The sequence below is a fragment of the Budorcas taxicolor genome, chromosome 13 (assembly GCF_023091745.1).
Source record: "Budorcas taxicolor isolate Tak-1 chromosome 13, Takin1.1, whole genome shotgun sequence".
Taxonomy (NCBI): Eukaryota; Metazoa; Chordata; class Mammalia; order Artiodactyla; family Bovidae; genus Budorcas; species Budorcas taxicolor.
Window position 1 is genome coordinate 66,040,478 of NC_068922.1, and position 25,946 is coordinate 66,066,423.

General features: G+C 41.7%; 1 protein-coding gene and 1 non-coding gene across 3 annotated transcripts in view; both read left to right on the plus strand.

Moving 5' to 3' along the window:
- RPN2 (ribophorin II) overlaps positions 1-25,946 on the plus strand; it is a 49,881-nt gene that overhangs the window by 5,594 nt on the left and 18,341 nt on the right. For both annotated transcript variants that reach the window (XM_052650504.1, XM_052650505.1), the window contains exons 3-9: positions 7,177-7,272; positions 7,820-7,995; positions 12,961-13,036; positions 14,047-14,181; positions 16,278-16,454; positions 17,905-18,023; positions 18,752-18,857. In XM_052650504.1, coding sequence (XP_052506464.1) covers positions 7,177-7,272; positions 7,820-7,995; positions 12,961-13,036; positions 14,047-14,181; positions 16,278-16,454; positions 17,905-18,023; positions 18,752-18,857 — 885 coding nt within the window. The remainder of the gene's footprint in view (positions 1-7,176; positions 7,273-7,819; positions 7,996-12,960; positions 13,037-14,046; positions 14,182-16,277; positions 16,455-17,904; positions 18,024-18,751; positions 18,858-25,946) is intronic.
- Positions 5,592-5,722, plus strand: LOC128058926 (small nucleolar RNA SNORA38). Its single transcript, XR_008200527.1, has one exon. It is a non-coding gene; the product is annotated as a small nucleolar RNA SNORA38 (small nucleolar RNA).

Below are 25,946 nucleotides of genomic sequence, written 5' to 3' on the forward strand. Positions count from 1 at the left end.
TTCTTTGCCTAAAGCAAGTTCAGTAGCCATGCCTGGGTTCAACAGATTAAGGCAATGTAATCTTCAGAGGACAGTGCATTTTAGGGAGTGGTAACTTGTCCAGGTAGCTGCTCACCCCCTTTGCTAAGGCCTGTCTTGGTATCCTCCCGGACTCTCACATGCTTTGCATCTTTACCAGTCTCCCTCCGCCCCCATCTTTTAATTATGGAACAAGCCAGGTCACTTGTCCTGGAGAATTTTCCCCATTCTGCCTTTGATTGATTATATCCTCATGTTGTTTTTGAACATATTTTCTTACCTCTTGGATTCTTATAAATGGTAATTCTTGAGGCTTATTTATATTCAGGGTCAGTTTGTGGGCAGCGCTGTGTACCTCCTATTAGTGGATGCATAATTCCTGATTGTTTCATTTTTAGTTATGATAAAGTTAGATTCAGGTGTTGTCACACTAGTTTATCTCTTGTACACAGTATATAGCAGGGATTTGTTTTTAATCTGTTCTGACAATCTCAGTCTCTTAGTTGGGGATTGAGTTCATTTATATTTTTTGTAACTATGGATTTAAGTCTACCATTTTGTTATTTTCTATTTGTCTATCCATCCTTTCCTCTTCCTTTCCTTTCTTAGTTTGAATCTTTTTTAAAAAATAGTTTATCTCTTTTATTGGCTTTTTGCTTACTTAGTTTTTTAGCAGTTGATGTAGAGATTGTAATACACATCTTTTTTTAAAAAACGTATTATTTAATTGGCTGTACTGGGTCTTGGTTATTGCTTGTGGGCTTTCTGTAGTTGTGGTGTGTAGGGGCTACTCTAGCCGTGGTGGGCAGGCTTCTCATTGCGGAGGCTTCTCTTGCTGGGGAGCACAGGCTCTAGGGAGCATGGGTCTCAGTAGCTGCAGCTCATGGGTTCTAAGCTTAGTATTTGTGGCCTGGGCTTAGTTGTCCTGTGGCATATGGAATCTTCTGGACCAGGGATTGAACCCATGTCCCCTGCATTGGCAGGTGGATTCTCAACCACTGGACCACCAGGGAAGTCCCTGTTAATATGCATCTTAACTTATCACAGTGTATTTTGAATTATTTTGCCACATCATGAATAAGGAAAGGACCTTATAACAAAATATTTCTCTTCAAACTCCCATCATTTGTACTACCGTCATACTTTTTACTTTTTTTCAAGGATCACAGCCTTGTGCTGTCTGGTGTCTCAGCATCTCATTTTGTTCAGTTTTATAGTTATATGTGGCAGTTTAATATTTTAATTCTGTCCTGATCAGAATAGGTAATCCCAGTTGATGTCTTGCAGTCCCTTGCAATTGTTATTTTTTTTGATGCTCAAAATGTTCCATTTTTGCCAGTGGGCCAGAATGTTTCTGTATGTGTGTGTTTTTGTGAACTAGTAGTTGAGAATTTCTGATGTCCTTGGTTTATCCTTCCTGGCTGGGACTAGAATCAGTAATTGCTACTATCTATTGAATATCTGATATACACCGATACACTGGACATGTTATCTTGAGTGCTCTTAATTCTCAGTTCAGTTCAGTCGCTCAGTGGTGTCCAACTCTTTGTGACCCCATGGACTGCAGCACGCCAGGCCTCCCTGTCCATCACCAACTCCCGGAGTTTTCTCAAACTCATGTCCATCAAGTCGGTGATGCCATCCTACCATCTCATCCTCTGTCATCCCTTTCTCCTCCTACCTTCAACCTTTCCTAGCGTCAGGGTCTTTTCAGATGAGTCAGTTCTTCCCATCAGGTGGCCAGAGTATTGGAGTTTCACCTTTAGCATCAGTCCTTCCAATGAATATTCAGGACTGATTTCCTTTAGGATGAACTGGTTGGATCTCCTTGCAGTCCAAGGGACTCTCAAGAGTCTTCTCCAACATCACACACAATTCAAAAGCATCAATTCTTCGGCGCTCAGCTTTCTTTATAGTCCAACTCTCACATCCATACATGACTACTGGAAAAACCATAGCTTTGACTAGACGGACCTTTGTTGGCAAAGTAATGTCTCTGCTTTTTAATATGCTATCTAGTTGGTCATAACTTTTCTTCCATGGAGCAAGTGTCTTTTAATTTCTTGGCTGCAGTCACCATCTGCCGTGATTTTGGAGCCCAAAAAAGTAAAGTCTGTCACTTTACACTGTTTCCCCAGCTATTTCCCATGAAGTGATGGGACCGGATGGCGTGATCTTAGTTTTCTGAATGTTGAGCTTTAAGCCAACTTTTTCACTCTCCTTTCACTTTCATCAAGAGGCTCTTTAGTTCTTCTTCACTTTCTGCCTAAGGGTGGTGTCATCTGCATATCTGAGGTTATTGATATTTCTCCCGGCAATCTTGATTCCAGCTTGTGCTTCCTCCAGCCCAGCGTTTCTCATGATGCACTCTGCATAGAAGTTAAATAAGCAGGGTGACAATATACAGCCTTGACGTACTCCTTTTCCTATTTGGAACCAGTCTGTTGTCCTGTGTCCAGTTCTAACTGTTGCTTCCTGACCTGCATACAGAGTTCTCAAGAGTCAGGTCAGGTGGTTTGGTATTCCCATCTCTTTAAGAATTTTCCACAGTTCTTAATTCCACATGGTCAGAAATATTTTCCTGTAATAGAGGAGAAAACACAAGTTCAGAAAGGTTAAGAAAATTGCCCTGTGTCTGCCAACCATCATCTGAATAGTAGCCCCTAGGGTCAAATCTAGCTTGAAGTCTGTTTTTGTAAATAAAAGTTTACTGAAACACAACTAGACCCTTCATTTATATATTGCTTATGGCTACTTTTGTACTTTAACAGTAAAGTTGAGTAATTATTAAAGGGAATTATCTGGCCCCCAAAGCCTATTTATTCTCTGACCCTTTGTAGAAAATTTGCTAATCCCTGCTGTATGAGAGCTGCACTTATTCAGAAATTCAGATATCTTCCTGATAGCTATTATTTGTTCCTGCCCGGTATTTGTGTGTGTGACTGTTGAAACCAACTTTCCTCATGTTGTTATAAACCTTCAAGGTCAAGGTAGCGCCTGATAAAATTAGTTTTGCTCAAAAGAAAGTGCACAAGTAGCAGAGTTGTTAGCCGAAGCTTTTGATCTTGGCTCCATCTCGGTAAATTGGAAGTTATGATGCCTTTCTCCTGGGATCACTGAAAAGATAATGTGAAATCATGTTATGGCTAATAGGTAACAGGCCCATGAAAGGCCCTTTGATTGTTAACTATTGTTATAATTAATATTTTTAAATGTTTGCTTTTATAATTGTTTTTTATAATTTATTCATGAGAGTTCAGACGGGGCTGGTATAGGTATTGTATGGACAGCCCATGGTGTCTGTAAAGGCCCTGGGAAGAGAGAACAGTTGGGAGGCATAGGGTGGAGCAGTCTTGACCAGCAGAGGTTTTGTATCATCAGGTATAGGAGAGAAAATGGGATTATTAGGTTAATTTTACATTTTGGCAGATTTGAATGCAGATGAGTGGTTTCTACTGATGGATTGCAAACATTTGTGGGACCATAGGATTCAGTCCAGGGAGTGGGGTGGTCTTACTCTAACTTGAATGATACCTTTTTTAAAAAAAGACTTCAGTATTTTTTTGGCTGTGCTGGGTCTTTGTTGCTGCATGCGGGCTTTCTCTAGCTGTGGTGTGCAGGCTTCTCATTGCGGTGGCTTCTCTTGCTGTGGAGCACAGGCTGTAGGCAAGTGGGCTTCAGTAGTTGTAGTTCACGGACTCTGGAGCGCAGGCTCAGTAATTGTGGTGCACGGGCCCAGTTGCCCTGTGGCCTGTAGGCTCCTTCCTCCCAGACCAGGGATTGAGCCCAGCAAGTCCCCTGCATTGACAGGCAGATTCCTATGATTTGGAGCTGCATGTGGATTTAGATTGAACTCTTGCCCCTGTGGGTGTTCTCTGCTGATGTCACAAGTTCGCGTGGATGTTGGCCCAGGCTGAAGGTATAGGCTAAAGCCATCCAGACAGCTGCAGTGCACTGTGACTCGCGGGTAACTGTGTGATTCAGGCCAGTCTCTTAGTTGTGTCCATCTCTTTGCGATCCCATGGACTACAGCACACCAGGCCTCCCTGTCCATCACCAACTGCCGGAGTCTACCCAAACTCATGTCCATTGAGTCGGTGATGCCATCCAACCATCTCATCCTCTGTCGTCCCCTTCTCCTTCTGCCCTCAATCTTTCCCAGCATCAGGGTCTTTTCAAATGAGTCAGCTCTTCGCATCAGGTGGCCAAAGTATTGGAATTTCAGCTTTAGCATTAGTCCTTCCAGTGAGTAATTCAGGACTGACTTCCTTTAGGATTGAGTGGTTTGATCTCCTTGCAGTTCAAGGGACTCTCGAGAGTCTTCTCCAGCACCACAGCTAATTGTGTGATTGGTGGTCGTGGTGGTTTAGTTGCTAAGTTGTGTCTGACTCTTGGGATCCCATGGACTGTAGCCTGCCAGGCTTCTCTGTCCATGGGCTTCTCCAGGCAAGAATACTGGAGTGGGTTGCCATTTCCTTCTCCAAATTGTACGTTTAGCTGTGGCTTTTTCTTCCTAATTCAGTGGTTGGCTTCAAGATCTTGGCTTCACAACCACATTACTGAGGGACCTGTGCTGCTTACCGAACCTTTCAGAATCTTTGTTTTCTCATCTGTAACATGGAAATAGTTAGAGTACGCAGCTCACAGGTGATGGATGTAGGGTGGTTAGTATGGTGATGGCAGGTAATACGTGTGTAATCAGTATTAGGTCTTAAAAGTACTATTATGTAATAGTGGTAGTTCATGTACATTGACTTTTTTTTTTTATCAAACTGCCATCTGCATTGCTTAATGCCTACTGAATGGAAGTTGTTCCACAAATATTTGTTGAATGAATGAATTGTAAACTTTAGCGTGAAATGAAAGCTCTCTAAATGTGCCTCTTAATCAGAAAATAAATGGCTTAATCATATACTTCATTCTTCTAATCACTTATGAAACATGCTGTGGTGAGGGTGTGATGTGTACATTGTAAGCCATGGAAGGAAGGGAGTTGTATGGATGTTTAGGAGCTGGTGGATTTCCTTATTAGAGATACACATTAAATAAACCAATTGAGAAAGGGTCTCTGTTACTGTAGTGGGGTGTGTCCTGCTCAGCTGTTGTTGCTTTCAGTGAGTAGGAAGAACTCCCTCAGTTCTGTTAGATCCACTGAGTTGGTTGCTCTCATAGATAGATCATTAGGGGAGATTTCGGTTATTTTGTCATAACAGATTCAGCCGGAAAACCGAGAGGAATGGGGTTAAGTCAGTATGAGAGGAGAGCGCAGCTCTGGGAACAGTGGAGTGTGGAGTGAGAGTTGATTTTCGGTGTTAGTGAGGAATGAGCGTCTTTCATTTCTGTGTCAAGCACTGGGTCTGTAGGGCTTGCCAGGTGACTCCACGGTAAAGAGTCTGCCTGCCAGTGCAGGAGGTGCAGGTTCGATCTCTGAGTTGGGAAGATCTGCTGGAGGAGGAAATGGCAACCCACTCCAGTATTCTTGCCTCCATATTCACGGAATTTTCCCCAAGAGGGGCCTGGCAGGCTATGGTTCACGGGGTCGAAAAGAATGGAACATGACTGAGCATGCATGACCCTCCTACAAAGGCGTGTCTGTGGTTTCCTGTCTTTAGACACGTAAGAATTGGAGGCAAACAAATGTGGACTTGGAGAAGTCTGGGGCCAGCTTCCTTCCTGCAGGCTCAAGATCAACCATCCCACATAGGAAAGAAAGCAAAAACAAGCTGCTGACATTTTGAGCTTTGAAGTCACAGACTGCTGGTAGATCTGTCTCTGCAAAGCAAGTATAGTAGGCATGATGCTGGTTTTACACAGGAACAGGTCCTTTTTGTAGTCCCTAGAAAGACTGTATAGCTCAGGTTGAAGCCAGGCTGCCTGGGTCTGAATTCCAGTTACTCCGTTAAGAGCTGAGTGACCTTATGCCCCAGTTTTCTTATCTGTAAAATTCAGGTAATAGGAGGTCCTAATGCATAGATCGGAGAAGGCAATGGCACCCCACTCCAGTATTCTTGGGAGTGGGGAAAATCCCACGGACGGAGGAGCCTGGAAGGCTGCAGTCCATGGGGTCGCTGAGGGTCGGACACGACTGAGCGACTTCACTTTACTTTTCACTTTCATGCATTGGAGAAGGAAATGTCAACCCACTCCAGTGTTCTTGCCTGGAGAATCCCAGGGACGGGGGAGCCTGGTGGACTGCCATCTATGGGGTCTCACAGAGTTGGACATGACTGAAGTGACTTAGCAGCAATGCATAGATGCTCTTATTAAAGGAGAAACGCTTATACAGCGCTTGTCAACACTGCTTGCCACATTTTAAGTGCTCAAAAAGTGGTAACAGTGACCGTCATCATTTGGGCTTTTGGATGTTGTTCTGTTGTTAAAGCACCAGATGGCGACAAAGCACACATCAATTACCCACATTCTGCTGAAAGGATTTCTTGAATAGATTGTTTTCTTCTTCAAATCCTTTTTAGATGTGTTGAAACTGACTTAGCTTTGGAGACATCTGAGTGAAGACATTGCCATTTATTAGCTTTGTAACCTTCATGAGGTTACTTACCAATGCTGAACCTCAGTTTCTTACTCTGTTCAGTGGGGATGATAATATCTGCCACAGGGTACTCATGTTCATTAAGAGGAAGAGCATCATAAGCACCCTGCACAGGTTACAGCCAGAGCAGGTGGTCAGTGGAGTAACCACCTTGTCTTTCCTTACTTCCAGGTTCAGAAGGACTGTGTGTGTGTGTATGCTTAGTTGCTTAGTTGTGTCCAACTCTTTGTGACCCGATGCACTGTAGCCCACCAGGCTCCTCTGTTCATGGGATTCTCTAAGCAAGAATACTGGAGTGGGTAGCCATTCCCTTCTCCAGGTGAGGGTCTTCACAACCCAGGAATCAAACCTAGGTCTTCTGCTTTGCAAGCAGATTTTTTACCATCTGAGCCACCAGGGAAGCCCTAGAGTTGCTCTTTTTATGAAGTTAGCATTTGGGAGTAAGACAGCTTCCTGAGAAAAATACGTTTAAAAAATGAAATATTGTGTAACTGGTTCTTTAAGCCATAATAGATTGCTCAGAATTTTATTCGTCATTCAAAAAAAACGTACACTTGACCCAGTCATCATGTGTATCACTACTTACCGTTGATTTTCCCTCTGTTTAGAAAGCGTGCACCTTCATTAAATCAAACCTTGATCCCAGCAATGTGGATTCCCTGTTCTACGCTGCCCAGTCCAGCCAGGCCCTCTCAGGGTGTGAGGTGAGTTCAGCTTCTTCATGTTTGTGTTTACTTTAAACTGTCAGGTCCTTTTTTAAAGAGAGGTGGTCACGTGAGACTTTTTTTTTTTTTTTAGCAAGGAGACTATTGGAATTCCATTCTTGTGGGGGTTTTTTTTTTTTCTTAAAGAAATGGACTTGGTTTATGTTTCTCAAGTTTTCACTTTTCATGAATTTTTAAGGAACTTCTTCCTCGAGTTGCCTCTCTTCTGGGAAGTCTTGGTTTTTTTTCTTACAGTCTCCCTTTAACATTTCAAAATGTTTAAAGTGAAAGATGAATACCCCCACACCAGATTTCTAGAAATCCATTTTTTTTTTGCTCATAGGAGAACCCCATCAGTAGGCTAGTGACTTGCCAGAATATTTTCAAAAGTGTTGTGCTGAGGTTTCCCAGATATTTAATTCTGGCTTCTGAAACGTTGAGGAGAGTGGTCGAGGACCAAGTGGGTGATGTGGCTGTGGCGATTGCTCTGCCCACCGCAGGCTGCCCTCACCTGTTCTAAACTCTGCGTCTGCCTGTCCTTTCTTAGATCTCTGTTTCAAATGAGACCAAAGACCTGCTGCTGGCAGCTGTGAGCGAAGACTCCTCAGTGGCCCAGATCTACCACGCAGTGGCAGCCCTGAGTGGCTTTGGCCTCCCTTTGGCTTCCCAGGAAGCGCTTGGTGCCCTTACCGCCCGCCTCAGCAAGGAGGAGACTGTGCTAGCGTAAGTCTGCATCTTGAGCGCTTCTCAGGTGCTTCCCCGAGAGGCTTCGTCCACTGCTTCCACAGGTGTCGTCTGGGCAGCTGCTGTGCTCCAGGCGCTCTGTTGGCACTGCAGACATCGTATCATACAAAGGTGCATGTCCTCGTGCAGCTCCCCAAGACATGGTCTCCCATAGCTGCTCTGGCCAGGGCAAATACTGCGTCAGAACATAAGCGTGCTGCTACAGAGAGACACGAATGCATTTGAGGTTAGGGGCTGAAGCAAGGGTATGCGTGACCAAGGGAGAGGGAGGCCATGGAGCCATGTGCGTCTCGTGCTGAGGCTTGGCCAGGCCACGGTGTGATGATGGAAACTGCCTTGGAGGAGGGCTCATGGGGTCCCTTAGAGCTGTGGGTGACAGCACCCAGCGGGGGAGTAGGGGCTCAGAGGGGAGAGTATCCTAGGGATCCAACCTTGCTTGTCTACAAAAGGCTCAGGTGAAGGAGAAGCACCCACTAGGAAGGAACACTGAACAACTTTCCTGTTTGTTATACATTTATTATACATGTATTGTAACTGACTTCAGGTTGTTTACTAAGCTTAAAAGTTGCACATGGTTTTTTTCCCCTTTGATCCTTAAACTCCTCATTAAACACAGTATACGTATATTTCATTTTTTACGTGTCCCCCATTTAATTGCAACCCTGAGAAGAATCGGAGTACCTGGACTCCTGTTTATCGTCAGCAAGACTTTAGTGACACAGTGCCCTGCTGCAGAATAGTTGAGTTGTCTCCCAGTGTTTGGTTTGGATTTTTTGGTTTTGCTCAGAACTGGAATGTTTCTAACCTTGGAGCTTTGCTAAGAGCAGGTTCACTGTCAGTTGCCTTTCTCTTTGTCACTCTCATCCCACTCATCTTCATGTGGTCAGTAGTCAGTGACTTGGGGGCTGGGACTTTTCCTAGGAGTGGCATTTTGTGCACACTGTGCCCAGGGCTTGGCCCTTGCGGTCCTCTGGTTTCAGGTCACAGGACTTAACCACCACTGTGTCTCCTGTCGTGAATCCGTTTGTCGGTGCCTCACTCAGATGCCACCTTCTACAGAAAAGTCTTTCCATTGCCCTCTGAGGAACAGGGGAAATCTCCCTCCTCTAAACTCCAAACAGAAAGAAGTACAAAGTACATCCATCTTGGGGTCTGTTAGACTTGAGTTTGAATACTAGCTCTGTTTCTTGCTCTGTGACTTTGGGCAAGTTACTAACCTCTCTGAGCCTCATCTGTAAATGAGATCGGTAATCCTTACGTCATAGAACAAATATCAAGGTTCAGTAAGATGGTTCTTGTGAAGAGCTTAGTGCAGTGCCTGGTCTTAGTGGGCAAGGGCCACAAGGAGTTTGTGCTCGCTAGAGCATTTCCTTCTCAGGGCCCTTTCCTAGGGAGCTGGTTACTTCCTTGATTGTATCGTAATTTTTTCTGGATTAGATTGTAAGCTTTATTTGTAGTACTCAGAGAGCCTGGTACATGGTAGATGCCCAAGAAATAATTAAGTTCAAAACTATATTTTTATATTTCTGTTCTCTCCTCTTGTAAAAAACTTCAGGTAGGAAGACCACACGCTTAGAATGCGAGAGAAATGTTCAAGTCCAGCCTCTTATACTTAATGTCTTTGTGACCACGAGCAGGCTGTTTAACCTCCCTAAACCTCAGTGTTTTCATATGTTAAACAAGGAAGAATGATATCTGTCTCATAAGGTTATTGTGAAGATCAAACTGGCAGAATGCCTTGTATAATATTACTACTCAATTGGCCTGTTTTAGGAAATCTTATATAAATTAAGACTTTTCTAAATGGGCCTTCTACATTTAATTGAACTTATTCTAGGAAATGAATGTTCATAAACTTGTCTAGAACAGGAAAAGAACATTTGTAAGCTTGAGTGAACAATCTAAAAAGATGCCATTGTGGTCTCTCATAAGCCAGTGTCTTTGAATCATCAACAGTATATTAGTGAGACAGGATCTGCTTTCTTAGTGTTTGTATACAGTGCTCCAGAGGGAGAGAAGTTGCTGACTGGGGAATAAATGAAGCCAATGATAAAAGCTAAGTGGATTAATTTCATCCTGAAAACTTCTGAGGTTGTTACCAGCGTGACGCTCTCTTGTTCCGAAGAAGAGAAAAATGATACCTTAATTGAAAAGTTCTTTCTAGGCTCTCCTAGCAGTCTCTTCTGGGCTCAGCTTTTATTGTGGGCAGATGTGGGATTTCTGTCTTGTTTGGAAATTCAGGTTTCCTTTTCTCAAGTGCATTCTAACAAGCGTCTCTGTGAATTCTGACTCCTCTGTTTTCCAGCTTGCCACCTTAATGGAATTTTTTTTCCATGGAGGGAATCTAAATTGTTATGACCACAACAAAATCAGACAAATTCTCTCTCAGTTCAGTTCAGTTCAGTCGCTCTGTCGTGTCTGACTCTTTGTGACCCCATGAACTCTGCAGCTTGCCAGGCCTCCCTGTCCATCACCAACTCCTGGAGTTCACCCAAACTCACGTCCATCAAGTCGGTGATGCCATCCAGCCATCTCATCCTCTGTCGTCCCCTTCTCCTCCTGCCCCCAATCCCTCCCAGCATCAGAGTCTTTTCCAATGAGTCAGCTCTTCGCATGAAGTGGCCAAAGTACTGGAGTTTCAGCTTCAGCATCATTCCTTCCGAAAAACACCCAGGACCAATCTCCTTACATCCTCCAAAATACTGACTTGATAAATGGTGTTTTTACATAAAGGCCTGGTCATCTCTTGAGAATTAGAGAACATTTCTGGGGTTGAGCAGCATCAGCTTAACCACCAGGGGTCCTCAGCTCTCTCCATTCTACTTCTAAAAGCACCATTTCCATTCCAAGTTATCCACATTAAGAGAATAGAACCTAATAAAATATCTTACATGGACATACTTACTTGTTGTTTGTTGTTCGGTCACTGAGTTGTGCCCATCTCTTTGTGACCCCAGCATGCCAGGCTTCCCTGTCCATCACCAACTCCTGGAGTTTGATCGAACTCATGTCCATCAAGTCAGTGATGCAATCCAAACATCTCTTCCTCTGTCACCCCCTTCTTCTCCTGCCCTGAATCTTTCCCAGCATTAGAGTCTTTTCCAGTGAATTGACTCTTCACATCAGGTAGTTAAAGTGTTGGAGCTTTAGCTTCAGCATCAGTCCTTCCAATGAATATTCAGGGTTGATTTCCTTTAGGATTGACTAGTTTGATTTCCTTGCATTCCCGTGGACTCTGAAGAGTCTTCTCCAGCACCACAGTTTGAAAGCATTAATTCTTTGGCACTCAGCTGTCACATCCATACAATAGTTTTCCAATAGTTATTGGAAAAACCGAAGGTTTGACTATGCAAACCTTTGTCGGACACACATACTACATTGCACCTTAAGAATGAAGTGCTGATTGTGTTACAGAGTAGACAAGCCTTGAAAACATTATGCTAATGAAAGAAGCTAAACACAAAAGGTCACATTTGTATGACTCCATTCATATGAAATATCCAGAATAGGTAAATCCATAGAGACAGGACACAGACTGCCAGGGCCAGGGGGGAGGGGGAGAGTGGGGATGGGAAATGGAATGAGACTGTTTAATGGATATGGGGTTTTATTAATATTTTGGACTGATGGGAATGCTTTAAGATTATATAGAGGTGCTGATTACACAACATTGTGAAACATACTAAATGCCTGTGAATTGTTCACTTTCAAATGGCTAATTTCACATGAATTTCACTTCAGTGAATTAAAATGTGTATATGCATATACAACCGTGGATAAGGGTTAACAGTTACAGCACTGTATGACCTAGTAAAACATAAATGTGCATCGGTTGAAGATTAAGTGAGTAAATTATGGTTCATCTAAGCAATATAATACTTTGTCATTGTGAATAAGGATGAAATACATTTATATGTACTCATGGAAAAGTTTGTACATTCTATTAAATTAAATTGGAGAGCAGTTATCTTTTAGGGGTAGGCATTACAAGAATTTTAACTTTCTTAAATAACCTAAAGAAATATAACTTTCTTTAGTAATCTATGTGAATTTTTGACAAATATGTACTTTTATAGTCAGAAATAAATGGTAATAGAAATAGAAAAGGAAAAAAAAAAGAATAGACTCTGGTTTGAGAACCAGATCTTTTATTCCTTTCACCTTACTTAATGCCTCAAGGACGAGCAGCTTTTCGCCTCCTAGCAGGACGGCGACAGCACGAGTGTCAGCTATGTGTTTACCAAATGCTTCCTGTTTCGGTTGCATTCATCTGGTTTCAGAAAAGTTGCTCCAGATTCTACCAGCAACCTACGTATATACATTCCACAGAGTTTCTTTGGTCTTGGAGCAAGAAAAGTAGAAAGTTACAGGTAGCTAGCCTCTGCCTGGCACAGTACCTCATATGACATGGGGATGCCCAATATACCTTGGTTGAATTGACTCCCATTCTCTCTCAGGGTGTATCTCTTCCAGAGCTAATGGAGTCTTAGTCTAGCGTTCTCAGTGCAATGCCATTAGGAACCAAGCGGAGGTTCAGAAGGGGGTTCATAGGTGCTCCATCTCTTCTCTCTGCCTTCAGTCCTTTTGTGGATCCTGTTGCCCAGATTGCCTTCTCTCTAGCTGTAGTGAACTTTGTGATAGTGATGGTCTATTTTTTTGGCTGTACTACATGGCTTATGGGATTTAGTTCCCCAACCAGTGATTGAACCTGGGATCCCAGCAATGAGAGCGTTGAGTCCTAATCACTAGACCATCAGGGAACTCCTTGTAATGTAATGGTCTTTGTTGCCTCTTTCCCATATAGATTGTAAACCAGCTCCTCCAGGCCCAAGACTGTCTTACGTTTCTAAAGAACAAGAGCAGGATATTTTTGCAGATATCCTGATACGGGAGGGGGTGCATAGAGACTTGCCATTCATTGGGGTTCTACTCTTTACATTCCAGAACAGTCCAGGCTCTGCAGACGGCCTCCTACCTGTCCCAGCAGGCTGACCTGAGAAGCATCGTGGAGGAGATTGAGGTACAAGTTAATTTTGTCAAGGGAATCTCCCAGTTCCTGTCTTTGAAACCCATTAGAAGGGTCTTGCAGATAAACATGAATCATTTGTTACAGCCAGTTACCTTTCTTTTCATATCCATGGCACACTTCTGTTCTTTGTATCAGAGCAATATTTCATAGGGAATATTGGTTAGGCAAGTATAGTTACACCATCAATGAGACAACAAACTACTTCATCCTACTTTTGTAGATATGATCTCATAGTCCACAGATTTTAGAACATAACAAACCTGAAATTCGATTTTTTTTTTTTAACACTACTTTGTTATCTCGGACCAATTATTAATGCCTGAGCCTTAATTTCCCTACATGGTGGTAGTTAGGAACAAGTGGAGTTCTAAAGTGCCTAGTACAGAATTGACACTCAGCAAGTGGTCGCTGTGGTTTTTGCTCTTCTTCCATCCTTTGTCCAGGCCCTCCTGCTGCTCAGAGCCTGCTCTCATGGACCGCATAGCCAGTGATGACAGGCAGTCTGACAGTGTTGTCACTGGGTTGCCCCACAGGCACGTTAGCTGGCTCATGTTCCACAGGAGAGCAGTATGTCTCTCTCCATCCTTTAGAGCATAGATTAAGGAGGAGAAAGGCTTAGCTCTAGAGGTTGTATCCAAATGGATGGCCTTTGAATCCATCCATGTCACAATGCTTCCTGGCTACACCACAGCCTGGCCCACTGGCCTTCTGCCCAGAGCAGTTGGTGCCTTGAGTGCCCTGACTCCTGGGCTTGGGCATAAGTTGAAGGGGTCAGGGAAGGAGCGCTCCCAGAGCCACAGAAGATACCGTTCTCTTCAGATGCCTGTATGCTGTACTTTACTTTCTGCCTAAGCACCTTTGTTGAGAAAGCACTGAGTGACTGAAGTGGTCTGCAGACTGACATTTCCCAAAACCTTGTCTGCACTGGGGTGACGGTGGTTTGTCCATCTCACCTGTTTTATCCCGTGACTTCCAACCAGCTTCCGTTTTTGTCATGACAGGACCTTGTTGCTCGCCTGGATGAACTGGGAGGTGTGTATCTCCAGTTTGAAGAAGGACTGGAAACAACGGCATTGTTTGTAGCTGCCACCTACAAGCTTATGGACCATGTGGGGACGGAGCCATCCATTAAGGAGGTGCCTGCCTACATCACAGTTCTCTGATGTGAAACTCAAAGGCGTCCTTGACATTATCTCCTAAAGATAGCTTTTCAGAGAGGGCTATTTGGTTAGCTTTGGGCTATCTTGGGTTCGTCACGGAAATGAGAAAGAAAAATGTGAAGCCTGTTCTTGAGAAACTGGTTGTCAGTGGGACAGACATGAAAGCAAATTGCTACACTTGTTTTAAATGGAATATGGTTTTGTCATGAGATAGTGGCACAAAGGCCAAGTGCATTATTCTCTGTCCACCTCCCTTTCCTTCCTAGTGCTCCTAACTGCTTGTCTCGTGAATTCTTTCCACGCTGGTGGCCTGTGCACATCTGTTTCTCTTGAGAAGCGCCCTGTATGTCAAAACTGCCTGTTCTTTCTCCCTCCGATCCTCGGCAATGGCTCAATCAGAGCTAATCTGTGCTGATTGACATAGTTCACTGAGAGGCATGTGTCTACCAGACATCCACCAAGAGTTAATTCTTTTCTTTCTTTTTTCAAGAGGAGCTTGTTAACCTGAAGGAACCTTTAGTTGAAATGTGTGTGGGAAGTCTTGAGAGTGGGACCCTCTTGATACCCCTTGTTTGTAAGAAGGTGACCAACCCTTGATCTCAAAGACTTCAAATACAAGCTGCTGCTGTTTTAATTTGAGGAGGAAAGATTTGGGTCCCCAGTTAGAACTTCCACTTCTTTTGTGTGATAGGAATGCATTGTGAGTTGTGTGCTGAGTTTCAACTAAGCGGTAAATAATTACCTTTCTCGAGTAATTTGGGTTAATTTTGTATTTTCTCTGGAGGCTGTGATCTAATAATTTATTCACGTGTTAGCATTTTTATGTGGTCTTCTCCTTCATCCTCAGTTTTTAGAGGTCTAGAGATACCAACTCCTATTAAATTTCCATTATGGGTGAAAGTACAAGAACGTGGGTCTTATGGTACAAATCATTTAGAGATTTTCCTGTACACAGTGCAGTTGATGAATTGGTGATATTCTGCATAAAACAACTTAAACTTTGTTTTGCTTTATTCCCAGGCTTCTACCAACCAGATATTTGGCTGGGATAATTTTGCTGTCACTGCTTTTGATATAACCATTCTGGTGAACAGTCCCCCATTTTAACATGTCAACAGCTTAGTGATGGAAAATGTAATTGGTACAATTAAAGAAAATTATTTCATGTCGACTGTGAATAACACTGTCGGAAACAAGGGGAGCTCTTTTGTTAGATGGTAGATTTTAAAAAACAAAACTGATTGAAATGGAAAATGTTTCCTCTTAAGCAAACAACCTCTAGAATTTTAATAATGCCTTTTAGGTTCTACTTTTTTAAAAAATTGCTTTCAGTCCTCTTCTCTAAGCAGCCCATTAGTTCTTAATGGAGAGTTATTTTAGTTTCTTTCTAATGTACATTTTGGCTGTGCAGTTTGGTCTTGTAAACACCAACTTAGTCCCAGCATCCTGTGTGGAGGTGGGCTGGGTAGGAGGGGAGCTAAGCTGGGAGAGTGAGGGGAAACAGGAAAGGACATACTTTATTATGAAAGGACTTCAGAGACAAACAGACCTACATGTGAATTTTGGTCCTTCTCTTTTTCTTTCTGTCTTAACTTGTAAGAGTTAATTAACTTCCTTTAGCCTCAGTTTCCTTATTTGGAAAGGATTGAGAGCAGTCTTTTCAGGCTCTTTGTCATGATCTGAGTTAATACACCAGTAACAGTGCCTGGCACACATAGACATGGAACAAATGGGTACTGCGATAGGTATAATATAGTAACTCTTACATCTCAGTAGTTGTCTAGAAGGTCCTTACATTTGTACAGCAAGCATTCATAAATGGTTGACAAAGAAATGTATCCCTTTCAGTTTGTACTAGAAGATGCAAAAAACCAACCAAATTCAAGTTTTATGTTTAAATGCAGAGTATTTGCTTCCCCCACCCCTGCCAAACTGGTTAGTGGCTGAAAGACCTCTCATGTGAACACTTGGAAACAGAAGAGGAATGACTCAGCCCAGGTGGAGAGGGAGGGGTGGCTGTCCCCCCTGCCTGACTGAGGAAGATCTCAAGCTGTGTTCTCCTTTTCTTGCAGGATCAGGTCATCCAGCTCATGAACGCCATCTTCAGCAAGAAGAACTTCGAGTCACTCTCTGAAGCCTTCAGTGTGGCCTCTGCTGCTGCTGCACTCTCTGAGAATCGCTACCATGTGCCCGTTGTGGTTGTGCCCGAGGGCTCTCCTTCCTACACTCAGGAACAGGCTGTCCTGCGGGTATGACTTCCATGTCCCCAGAGTGCTGCTCTGATTGCCGTTTCCAGTGATAGGCTTCCAGAAATCTACACAGCCAGTGATGATAACCCCCACGAGGACAGATCTCTTAAATGAAGAGCAAATGGGGATGACCACTCTGTAAACTAGTCATAGGATCTTTTTTTTTTTTGGAGTATTTGAAGTAGTACAGCTTTCAGTGAAGTGCTGGAAAACTGCATTTATGGATTCATAAGTCCAGATGTATAGAGAAGTCTTACTTCTAAAATGTATTTTCCTATACCCAGACTTTCTAAATCCATTATTTTAAGATAGCTTTCTTTAACATTGTTAAGATCAATGTCAGGTCTCTTATTCCTTGGAGCCGACAGTGTATCTTTCCACTTCTTCATAACATAGCACTCCGTCCCCTCAGCAGTAAGCAAGGACGGTTGTGTGTGTTAACTGTCTGAACAGAGCAAAATGCACACACTTAAGAGTTTTCCATTCCAGTGAGGCATTTGTTGCTATTGTTTGGAAACCAGTGAGAAACTAAAATCTGCATAAGAAATTAGCATCTTGTTTGTATCTAAATACACGAGTTCACATAGGACTGTCCACCTGTCCCATCAGTTCTTGTGCTTTGCAGGGCCCTTCAGATACTCTCCAGGAGAAGTGCCCCAGACTCCAGAGTTGCCTCTTGTTCCTCTACTTAAATGTCACGTCCCCTCAGCAAAGACTGGGGTGAGAACTCACCTGGGTAATATAGTTCACCATGAATCAGGGGAGCTAAGAAAGCAAAGTAGAAACAGTACTGGCTTTTGAAGCTAGATAGCCTGCGGTTTGTCCTTAGCTGTGTGGCCTTCAGCTGCCCCATATCCTCTTGTGGCCTCAGTTTCTTCATCTGTAAAGTGAAGATTATACCAGCTGTCTCAAGACGATTGGTGGTAGGATAGATACAAGTGCTTACCCTGGTATCTGGCAAATAGTCGACTTTCAACAAATGACTGTTATTAACATTATCCATATTTCTTCAGTTTTCTCATTGCCCATACCGTCATAAAGTGTTTTTCTTGCTAATAATTTTTTTTTTAAAGTACTATAGTAGAGCAGTAGTGTGGGAAGATCAGGGGATCAGAGAGAAGGAGATGTTAGCTGTGTGATCTGAAGCCAGGCACTGTCTCTCCCTAGACTTTGGTTTCCTTACCTGAAAAATGAGATCATTGGGTAAAATCATCTTTAAGATTTCCCCCACCCCTAACATTCTATAATCTATGTCATTCCGAACTAATTATGTTTTCTTCTGTCTGATTCCCCCAGAGATAGTAGGCCACAGGTCAGAGACGGTTCTTGAAATGAAATGGTTCTCCCCCAGCAGAGCTCGCTCCCTGTGGATAAAGCTTCACTCCTAGAAGCAAAAATCTGTACTCCCTCAGCTTCTGTGGCTACAGATAATTTTGAAATGTATTTCCAGTTGCAGGTCACCAACGTTCTGTCCCAGCCTTTGACTCAGGCCACTGTTAAACTAGAACATGCGAAATCTGTTGCTTCCAGAGCTACAGTCCTCCAGAAGACATCGTTCACCCCCATCGGGTAAGTCCTGAGCACATCTCTGCAGAGTGCCAACAGACTTGTTTTGGAAAGTTAGCCTGCAGCCAGTATAACCCAGATCACGAAACCAAAGTTAACTACATTTAGGATTATGCTTTATTAATAACAGTGTGTCAGGAACATTTCCCCCGTAGGCTTAATATACTTCCATAGTCTTATCTTCAGTGGCTGTGAGTTATTATTAGGTAATTTAAAAAAAATTAAGGGTTAGTTTTTATAGGAAACTTTTAAGTTTTGAATTAGTAAGTTAAAGTAAGATATGCCCTTTTTTAGGAAATTCAAAAAGCACAGGAAAGTAGAAATAATACAGAAAATTACCTGCAATTATACTACCCTACGCCAAACTCTTTGAACATTTCCACTTAAAAAAAAAAATGTAATTGGTATTCTACTATAGACTTACCTGTTTTGCATTTAATTGTGGAAGACTTACCCGAAGAAGGTGGGATTTTTAGGAGCTGGGAGGAGGGGTGGGTAGGGAATAGAAAAAGAAGAGTTCGGAGACTTGAAAGAGAAGGTCATTTTAGGTGGTTTTGATGTTTGCCCCTAATAATAATGTGATTGAACAGGAGGTGGCCCAAGATGGGTGGGAAGTGGAAAAGTGAAAAAATGGAACATTCCTGGAATGCTGTACTTTGCAGCCTGTTTGTTGTGTCCATTTGTGATTTTCCTCTGTGAGTTGTTGCTAACCCCACTGTCATTTTTAACAGGGATGTTTTTGAGCTGAACTTCATGAATATCAAATTTTCCAGTGGTTATTATGACTTTTCTGTCAAAGTTGAGGGTGACAACCGTTACATTGCAAATACTGTAGAGGTAAGTGCTTTCTTGTCATCCCCATTGCCTTGTTAATATACCCAAGGAAATGACCATACAGGCACATGGCATTAACCATTTACATGTGTTGACCTCACTTATGACCCAGTTGAAATGAATGTGTTAAAAGAGAGGTAGGTTTGAACTATGCTGTTTGACAGGCTCAGCCAAGAACTTAATCATAGGCAGCTGGATTTGTCAATTATTCATTTTGCATTGTAACTTAGCATTACTCTCTTAACATAAAATTTAGGAAGTAGAAAAATTTTTTTTTTAAATTTTAAAAATTTAAAAAAATTAATCATCCCTAATTCCCCTGAGATATAAATATTCTTAAGATGTTTGCTGTAGTTGGCCTTGATAGATTTAGAAATGGACTTGGTGCTAATTAAGGGGACCAAAAGCATCAAGTGACCTGTAGCAGCATAGCGAGACTGTCCGGGTGAAGTACAAAAGGAAATCGGTAATCCTTCCTAATGAACTGTGTTTCAGATGTTTAGCTGTCTCGAGTTGTGTTGAAGATCCGAGTGGTTTTAAGGGTGGAGAGCTCTGCCTCATTTACTGATGCTTTGTGAGAATGAGTTGTTTCACATTAGTGGTTTTCTCAGCTAATTGAAGTTTGCCACTCAGGCACTGTGGCTTTCATTTTTATCTTTTTGGATAAAAGTTTATTGAAGATGAATTACACATTTTCCTACTTTCTTGAACTATGAGATACGGTTTAACCTTTCTTATTCTGGCTTAGGGTCATCAGCACAAAAGCACATGACAAACACAGCACAGTTCTCTGTGCTTTTGCTTGTATTATTTTATTCTTACAACAGTCCTAACAGATGTGTGGAGTCCTTTTCCTTTCACTGATGAGGCTCAGAGAGGTAAAGCAATTTGTCCAGAACCTCTAGCCTATCTGTGCTTGGGTGAATCCCCTGCACAGTGCTGGTTTAGTTACGTGCCCTGGTGACTGTTGAGCTAGCTTAGAGGCTGAGACCTGTGTGCAGCTATAGCTGCTGGCCTGTTCATAATATTACTTTGTCCTGAGAGCTGTCATTTCTTCAGGTTTCTGCCACTGTCTTTGTTGCATCTACGTGGCCACACTGTCCCCCATTCTGTTGGGTCAGGGGAACTTGTGGTGTTACGGTGCCTTTTCAATGGTAATATATATGCTATTTGTGACAGCTGTTTTCTTCACTATTCAAATGTCATTTTCCACTGACTTTTCTTTGTTAATTAAACTTATTCATTTTGAAATCATTTCAGTCTTAAATTGTGAAAATGGTATGCAGAATTCCTGTATACCCCTTATCCAGCTGCCCTAAATGTATACCTCATATAACTAATATAATTTCAATATGTGAAAATTAACTCTGATTCAATACTATTAACTGATCTGTATAGACTTAATTCAGATTCCACTAGGTATCTTCCTAATGTCCCTTTTCTGGTCCCACATTCAACCTGGGATCACATATTCCTTCAGTTGCCATGACCCTTTACCCTCCTCCAATTAGGGTATTTTGTCTTTTGTGACCTTGACATTTCTGAAAAGTACTGGCCAGTTAGTTTGTACAGTGTTCCTTACTTTGAGTTTGTCTGCTGTTTCCTCATAATTAAATTCAGGTCATGCAAAAATACTCTAAAAGCAATGTTCCTTCTCAGTGTGTACTGTTAGGAAGTATATGCTGTTGCTATGTCTCATTGCTGGTGATGTTAACCTTCATCTTCTGGTTAAGGTGGCGTCTGCTAGGTTTCTCTATTGTAAAGTTGCTGTTTTTCTGCTTTGTAATTAAGTGTCTGCTGAAGTGATATTTTGAGACTGTAGATACCCTGACGATTTTGCCTGCCAGGGTTATTAATGTGGTGGTTGCCAAAAGGTGATTTTTCTCTTTCATTCCGTCTACATTTATTAGTTGGAATTTCACTGTAAGAAAACGCTGTCCACCTCTCCCTGTATCTAGTTATTCATGGATTCTTATTTTGCTCTATATTTTATAATCCGTTACTGTCATCACTTATTTTTTAGCTCATTTTATCCCAAATTCGGCCTTCGGAGAGCTCCTCCGGTTGGCCTGGTGTCACTTTTCTTTAATGAAAGGACACAAAGCTAGAAAGTTTGACCTTTTCAAAAGTGGGCCATTACTTAACATAGATTCAACATTTAGATTAAAAGTTTGGCAGAAAGGAGGATGTTTTCTGGAACTCTAATCTCTCTGCCGTTTCTCTACCTCATGTCTGACCTTCTTAGGCAGGAGACATCTGATCCTAGTCCATTCACTAACATGGATTTGGATAGAAATTATTGTAGTGTGTGCCTTGAACCTTTAAAATTCAGATTCTTTCGCTTTTAATTTGCTTCTGTAAGGGGGCCTTATTTTTGTTATTTGTAGCTGAACTCATTGAAAGGCTGACTTTTTTTTTTTTTTTTTTTGCTTGAAACCTCTTCCTTCTACCTGTACAATCTTGATACCGACATACCCAATTTAAGTGCCATACCCATGCATCACAGCCGTTCTTAATCTCTCTGTTCCTTTCCACTCTGACTTCAGTCAGTCACCGAGTCCTGCTGAGTCTGCCTTTAAGTGGCTTTTCCGTGATTGCTTCGTTCTTTAGTCCCACTTCGGTAGATCCCAAATAAATAGTTTCGGTGGGTAGTTTCCAGCAAGTTTCATTGTCTTCTGTCTCTGCCCCTTTCCACTTCATAAGCGCCATAAATACCACTAGAATGATAAAAATCACAGTGTTCCTGTGGTTAAACATTTCTTTGGTTCCCTATTGCATATGAGTAAGGTCTAGACTTCTCGGTGTGCCTTTTGAAGGCCCTCCACGCAAGGCACATGGGCATCCTTCATTGTGGTTACATCCTCATCCACTCAGCTCTAGCTGCTCTCGACTGCATACTGGTCCTCATCTATACGCTACGTGCACATGCATTTGGGCATCTGTTCTTTCCTCCATGGGGAATGTTCTTCCCCTCCCTTGCTGAAGTACTCATCCTGTAAGATCTGATTCAAATCTTGCTCCTTCAGTGCTCCCTTAGAATTTTATTTTTATTTTTTCAGTTTAGACTAATAAAAATACAGAGAAGAATAGAGAATAGTATCATTGTTATATACCTACCAGCTATTTGTCTCCCTCAAACCCAAACATTTTGCTGTATTTTCTCCTTTGTTTTATTTATTTCATGTTTGGCTGTGCCGGGTCTTCTTTGCTGCGCGTAGGCTTTCTCTAGTTGCGGAGAGCGGGGGGACTGTCGAGTTGTGGTAGGCAGGCTTCTCGTTGCAGTGGCTTCTCTTGTGGAGCATGGGCTCTAGGGCACATGGGTTTCAGTAGTTGCAGTATGCGGGCTCAGTAGTTGTAGCTCCCGGGCTCTAGAGCACAGGCTCGGTAACTGTGGCGCACAGCGGAGTTGCTCCCCAGCATGTGGGATCTTCCTGGAGCAGGGATCGATCCCGTGTTTCCTGCATTGGCAGGTGGATTCTTTACCACTGGACCACCAGGGAAACCCCTCTCCTTCATTTTGTTTTATTTTGGTAAGAAGTAAAACCCTATAGATTGAACTTAAGCTCTCTGTATGTTCTTTTTCTCTTCCCTTCCCCAGATTTATATGCTTCATTATATGCATCCTTTTGCAATTTGCTTGTTTTCCCTCAATTTTAATTTTATGACAGCCATATTTATGCATGTCAAACTTAGAGCTATGTGCACAAATATAAATAATTGTCATGAAATTGTCTTCCTTTGATGAGTGCATTAGATTTATTAATTCATTTTCTGTTACTGGACACTTAGACTTTGACTGGTGCAGACAGTGCTGCTGTGAACATGTTAGTACATTTTTTCATGCACATTTTATTTATCTGGAGTGAAGTTGTGGGATCATAGGGTATGCCCACCTTCCAGCTCTCTTATGTTTTGCCAAGGTGCTGTTTTCTTCATATTCTCATCAGTATCTGGTATGATGAGTTTTGATAATCTGTTAAATATGAAATGGTATCTTGTTGCTTTAATGTTTGTCTTTGGTTACTAGTGAGATCGAGCATATTGTCTTGTGTTTATTGACCATTTAGGTTTCTTCTCTGAATTGCCATGTCTCTCTTGTCTTTTTCTTTTCGTTTGTTAGTCTTTTAGTTATTGATTTTTTTTTTTAGGCGCTGCATATATTCTGAAGCAGTATGTATTAGTAAATCCTTAGTCATAAGCGTCAGATGTGATTCCTTAGTGTTCCTTTATCGCATCTTTTGATGCCCAGAAATTAATTTCAATGAAGCCTAATTTAAAAGTCTTTTTTTTCCCCTAGATTGTTTGTATTTTTTTGTGTCTTTAAAAAATTCTACATTCCTCCAAGATCCAAAAAGTATTCTCTAGTATTTTCTTCCAAGAGTTTTAAAGTTATTTTCCCCTTATATTGAGGGCTGCAGTCTACTTGGCTTATTTTTGTTGCTATAATATTTTATACTGTGTCCATAATTGTTTTTACTGCATTGTATTACCATTGTTTGCTTGTAAGTATTGCTTTTTCATTGAGCTGGGTGCTCCCTATGGGCAGAGACCAACTCTTGTATTTTCAGTGCTTAGCTTCCATCTCAGCCCACTTAAGAGAAGAAAAGGATGGAGTGGTCTGAAGATTAAAGATGTTTTCCCGCATTCCAAGGCCCTTAGAACTGTGGTAATTCATCTTTTAGTGGGGGGTGAGCCTTTTATTCTGTACAAAGCAGCTTTCTTTTTTCTTTCAAACAAGTTTTATTGAGGCTATACCAGAAAATTACCTTTTAGAAGTAGATAATTCAGCATCGTTAGTATATCTAGAGTTGTGTGGCCATCACTACCATCTAGTTCCACAGCATTTTTATCACCCCAAAAGCAACCCTGTGTCTATTTGTAGACACTCTGTGTTGTATAAGAATATATCCTCCTCTCTGTCCTGGCAGTTACTCATCTACTTTGTATCTCTATGGTTTGCCTCTCTGGGACATTACATATAACTAGAATAATAGGATATCTTGCTTTTTGTGTTTTTAACTTAGCATAATGTTTTTAAGGTTCATTCATGTTGTAGCATGTATCAGTACTTTATTCCTTTTTATGGCTAAATAATCGAATAGTCCCTTGTGTGGATATACTGCATTTTTTAAGCCGTTCATCAGTTGATGGACATGTGGGGCTATTTCCACATTTTGGATATTGTAAATGATGCTGCTGTTAATGTTCGTGTACAGGTTTTTGTTTGAACACCTGTTTTCAATTCTGCTAGGTTTATGCCTAGGAATGGAAGTACTGAGTCATGTGATAACTGTACGTTTAACTTCTTGAGGAACTGACACTGTTTCTCAAAGAAGCTGTACCACTTTACATTCCCACCAACAATGTATAAGCATTCCTAGTTCTCTGCATCCTCACCAACTCTTGTTATTTATTTTCTGTCTTTGTCATTTTGACCCTCCTGGGTGGGTGTGAATTGGTATCTTGTGATTTGATTTGCATTTTTCTGTTATCTAATAATGTTGAACATCTTTTTATGTGCTAATTGGTTATTTGTATATCTGTTTTGGAGAAATGTCTATTCAGATCTTTTCCCCATTAAAAATTTGTCTTTTTATTTCTTCCTTCCTAATCTGTAGAGCTCTTATTTCCTTTTCTTACGCCACTGTCTTTATATTCCTGAGTTATGAGTTCTGTGTCTATTCTTAATACAAGTTCCTTGTCAGACATATGATTCACAGGCATCTTCTCACCATCTGTAGGTTGTCTTTCCCCTTTCTTAATGTTGTCTTCTGATGCACAAAAGGTTTCCATTTCAATAGTCCCGATATTTTTAATTGTTTCTTTCACTGAAAGAAACACTGACTTAAGTGCCATGTCTAATCAACTGTTGCCTTATCCAAGATCATGAAGATTTATTCCTATGTTTTCTTATAAGAATTTTATCATTTTAGCTTTTACATTTAAGTTTCTGATCCATTTTGAATTAATGTTTCTATGTGCTGTGAGGTAGGGATCCAGCATCCTCCTTTTACATGGAGATGGGCAGTTGTTCTAGCACCGTTTGTTGAAAAGACTGTTCTTTCTCTATTAATTTGTCTTGGCACCCTTGTCAAAAACCAATTGACTGTAAATATAAAGTTAATTTCTAGACTTGTGGTTCTATTCCATTAATCTATACTTTTATCCTTTTACCAGTACTATGCTGTCTTGATGGTTGGAACAGCTTGACTTTTTGTAACATCTTAATTTGGTGTTTGTGCAAGTATTTCTGTGGTTGGTGGAAAAATTAAATAAGTACAGAATAGCAGAAATGCCTTATAGCTCTGTTACTCGTGCAGTGATAATAAGCTCCCATTAAGGCCACTGCTGTCCTTTTTCTTCTCGGTGATGGAGTTAGTGTTACAAATCTCCTCTCTTCCTCTTCATTTTATTAAGCTTTATCCGTGTGTGTGTGTGTGTGTGTGTGTGTGTGCACGTGTGCACGTGCATGCTCTGACCTCTATCACGCATGCAACTTTACTTTGTAATTTCAGTAGTAGTCACACTTAGAACCTCAGAGCAGGTCAGCAGGTCCTGTTTACTCTCCTGAGAGATGCTTGACATTGGTCAGAGTGCATTAACAGTGGTTTGGTGTGGAAGGCCTGTAATAGCACTCATTGACATTGGACTTGCTGTCAGGGGAAGCATGGGTTTTAGAAGCTGTCATTAGCATTAATTGCCCCTAATGCACCATTATTTTTGACAGTAATGAGCTAAACAGGGAGGCTATTACTCTCAGCAGAAAGACTGCATTTCCTGGCCTTAAAACTTTTTGAGGTGTATGTGGTGTGCAGCACAGGCAAAGGAAGGACTGGTTAATTCACTGTAAAGCAGGCTTAGTGGCATTTAAAGTAGCTAAACAAGTCCCTTTCCTATTATAAAAAAAATGAATCCTGCAGTGTCAGTTTGAAGGAAGAAGGAGCAGCTAATCGACAGGGATCCTCCTCTGAACCCTTTACAACAGGGCTTTGAAACAAGTTATGGTGATTTTTATTTCTCAGTTTGCTCTAAGAGAGTAGCATAAAAAAGCTTTTCTTTTAAATGTTTCCAGAGACCCATTTGCAGTAAGAT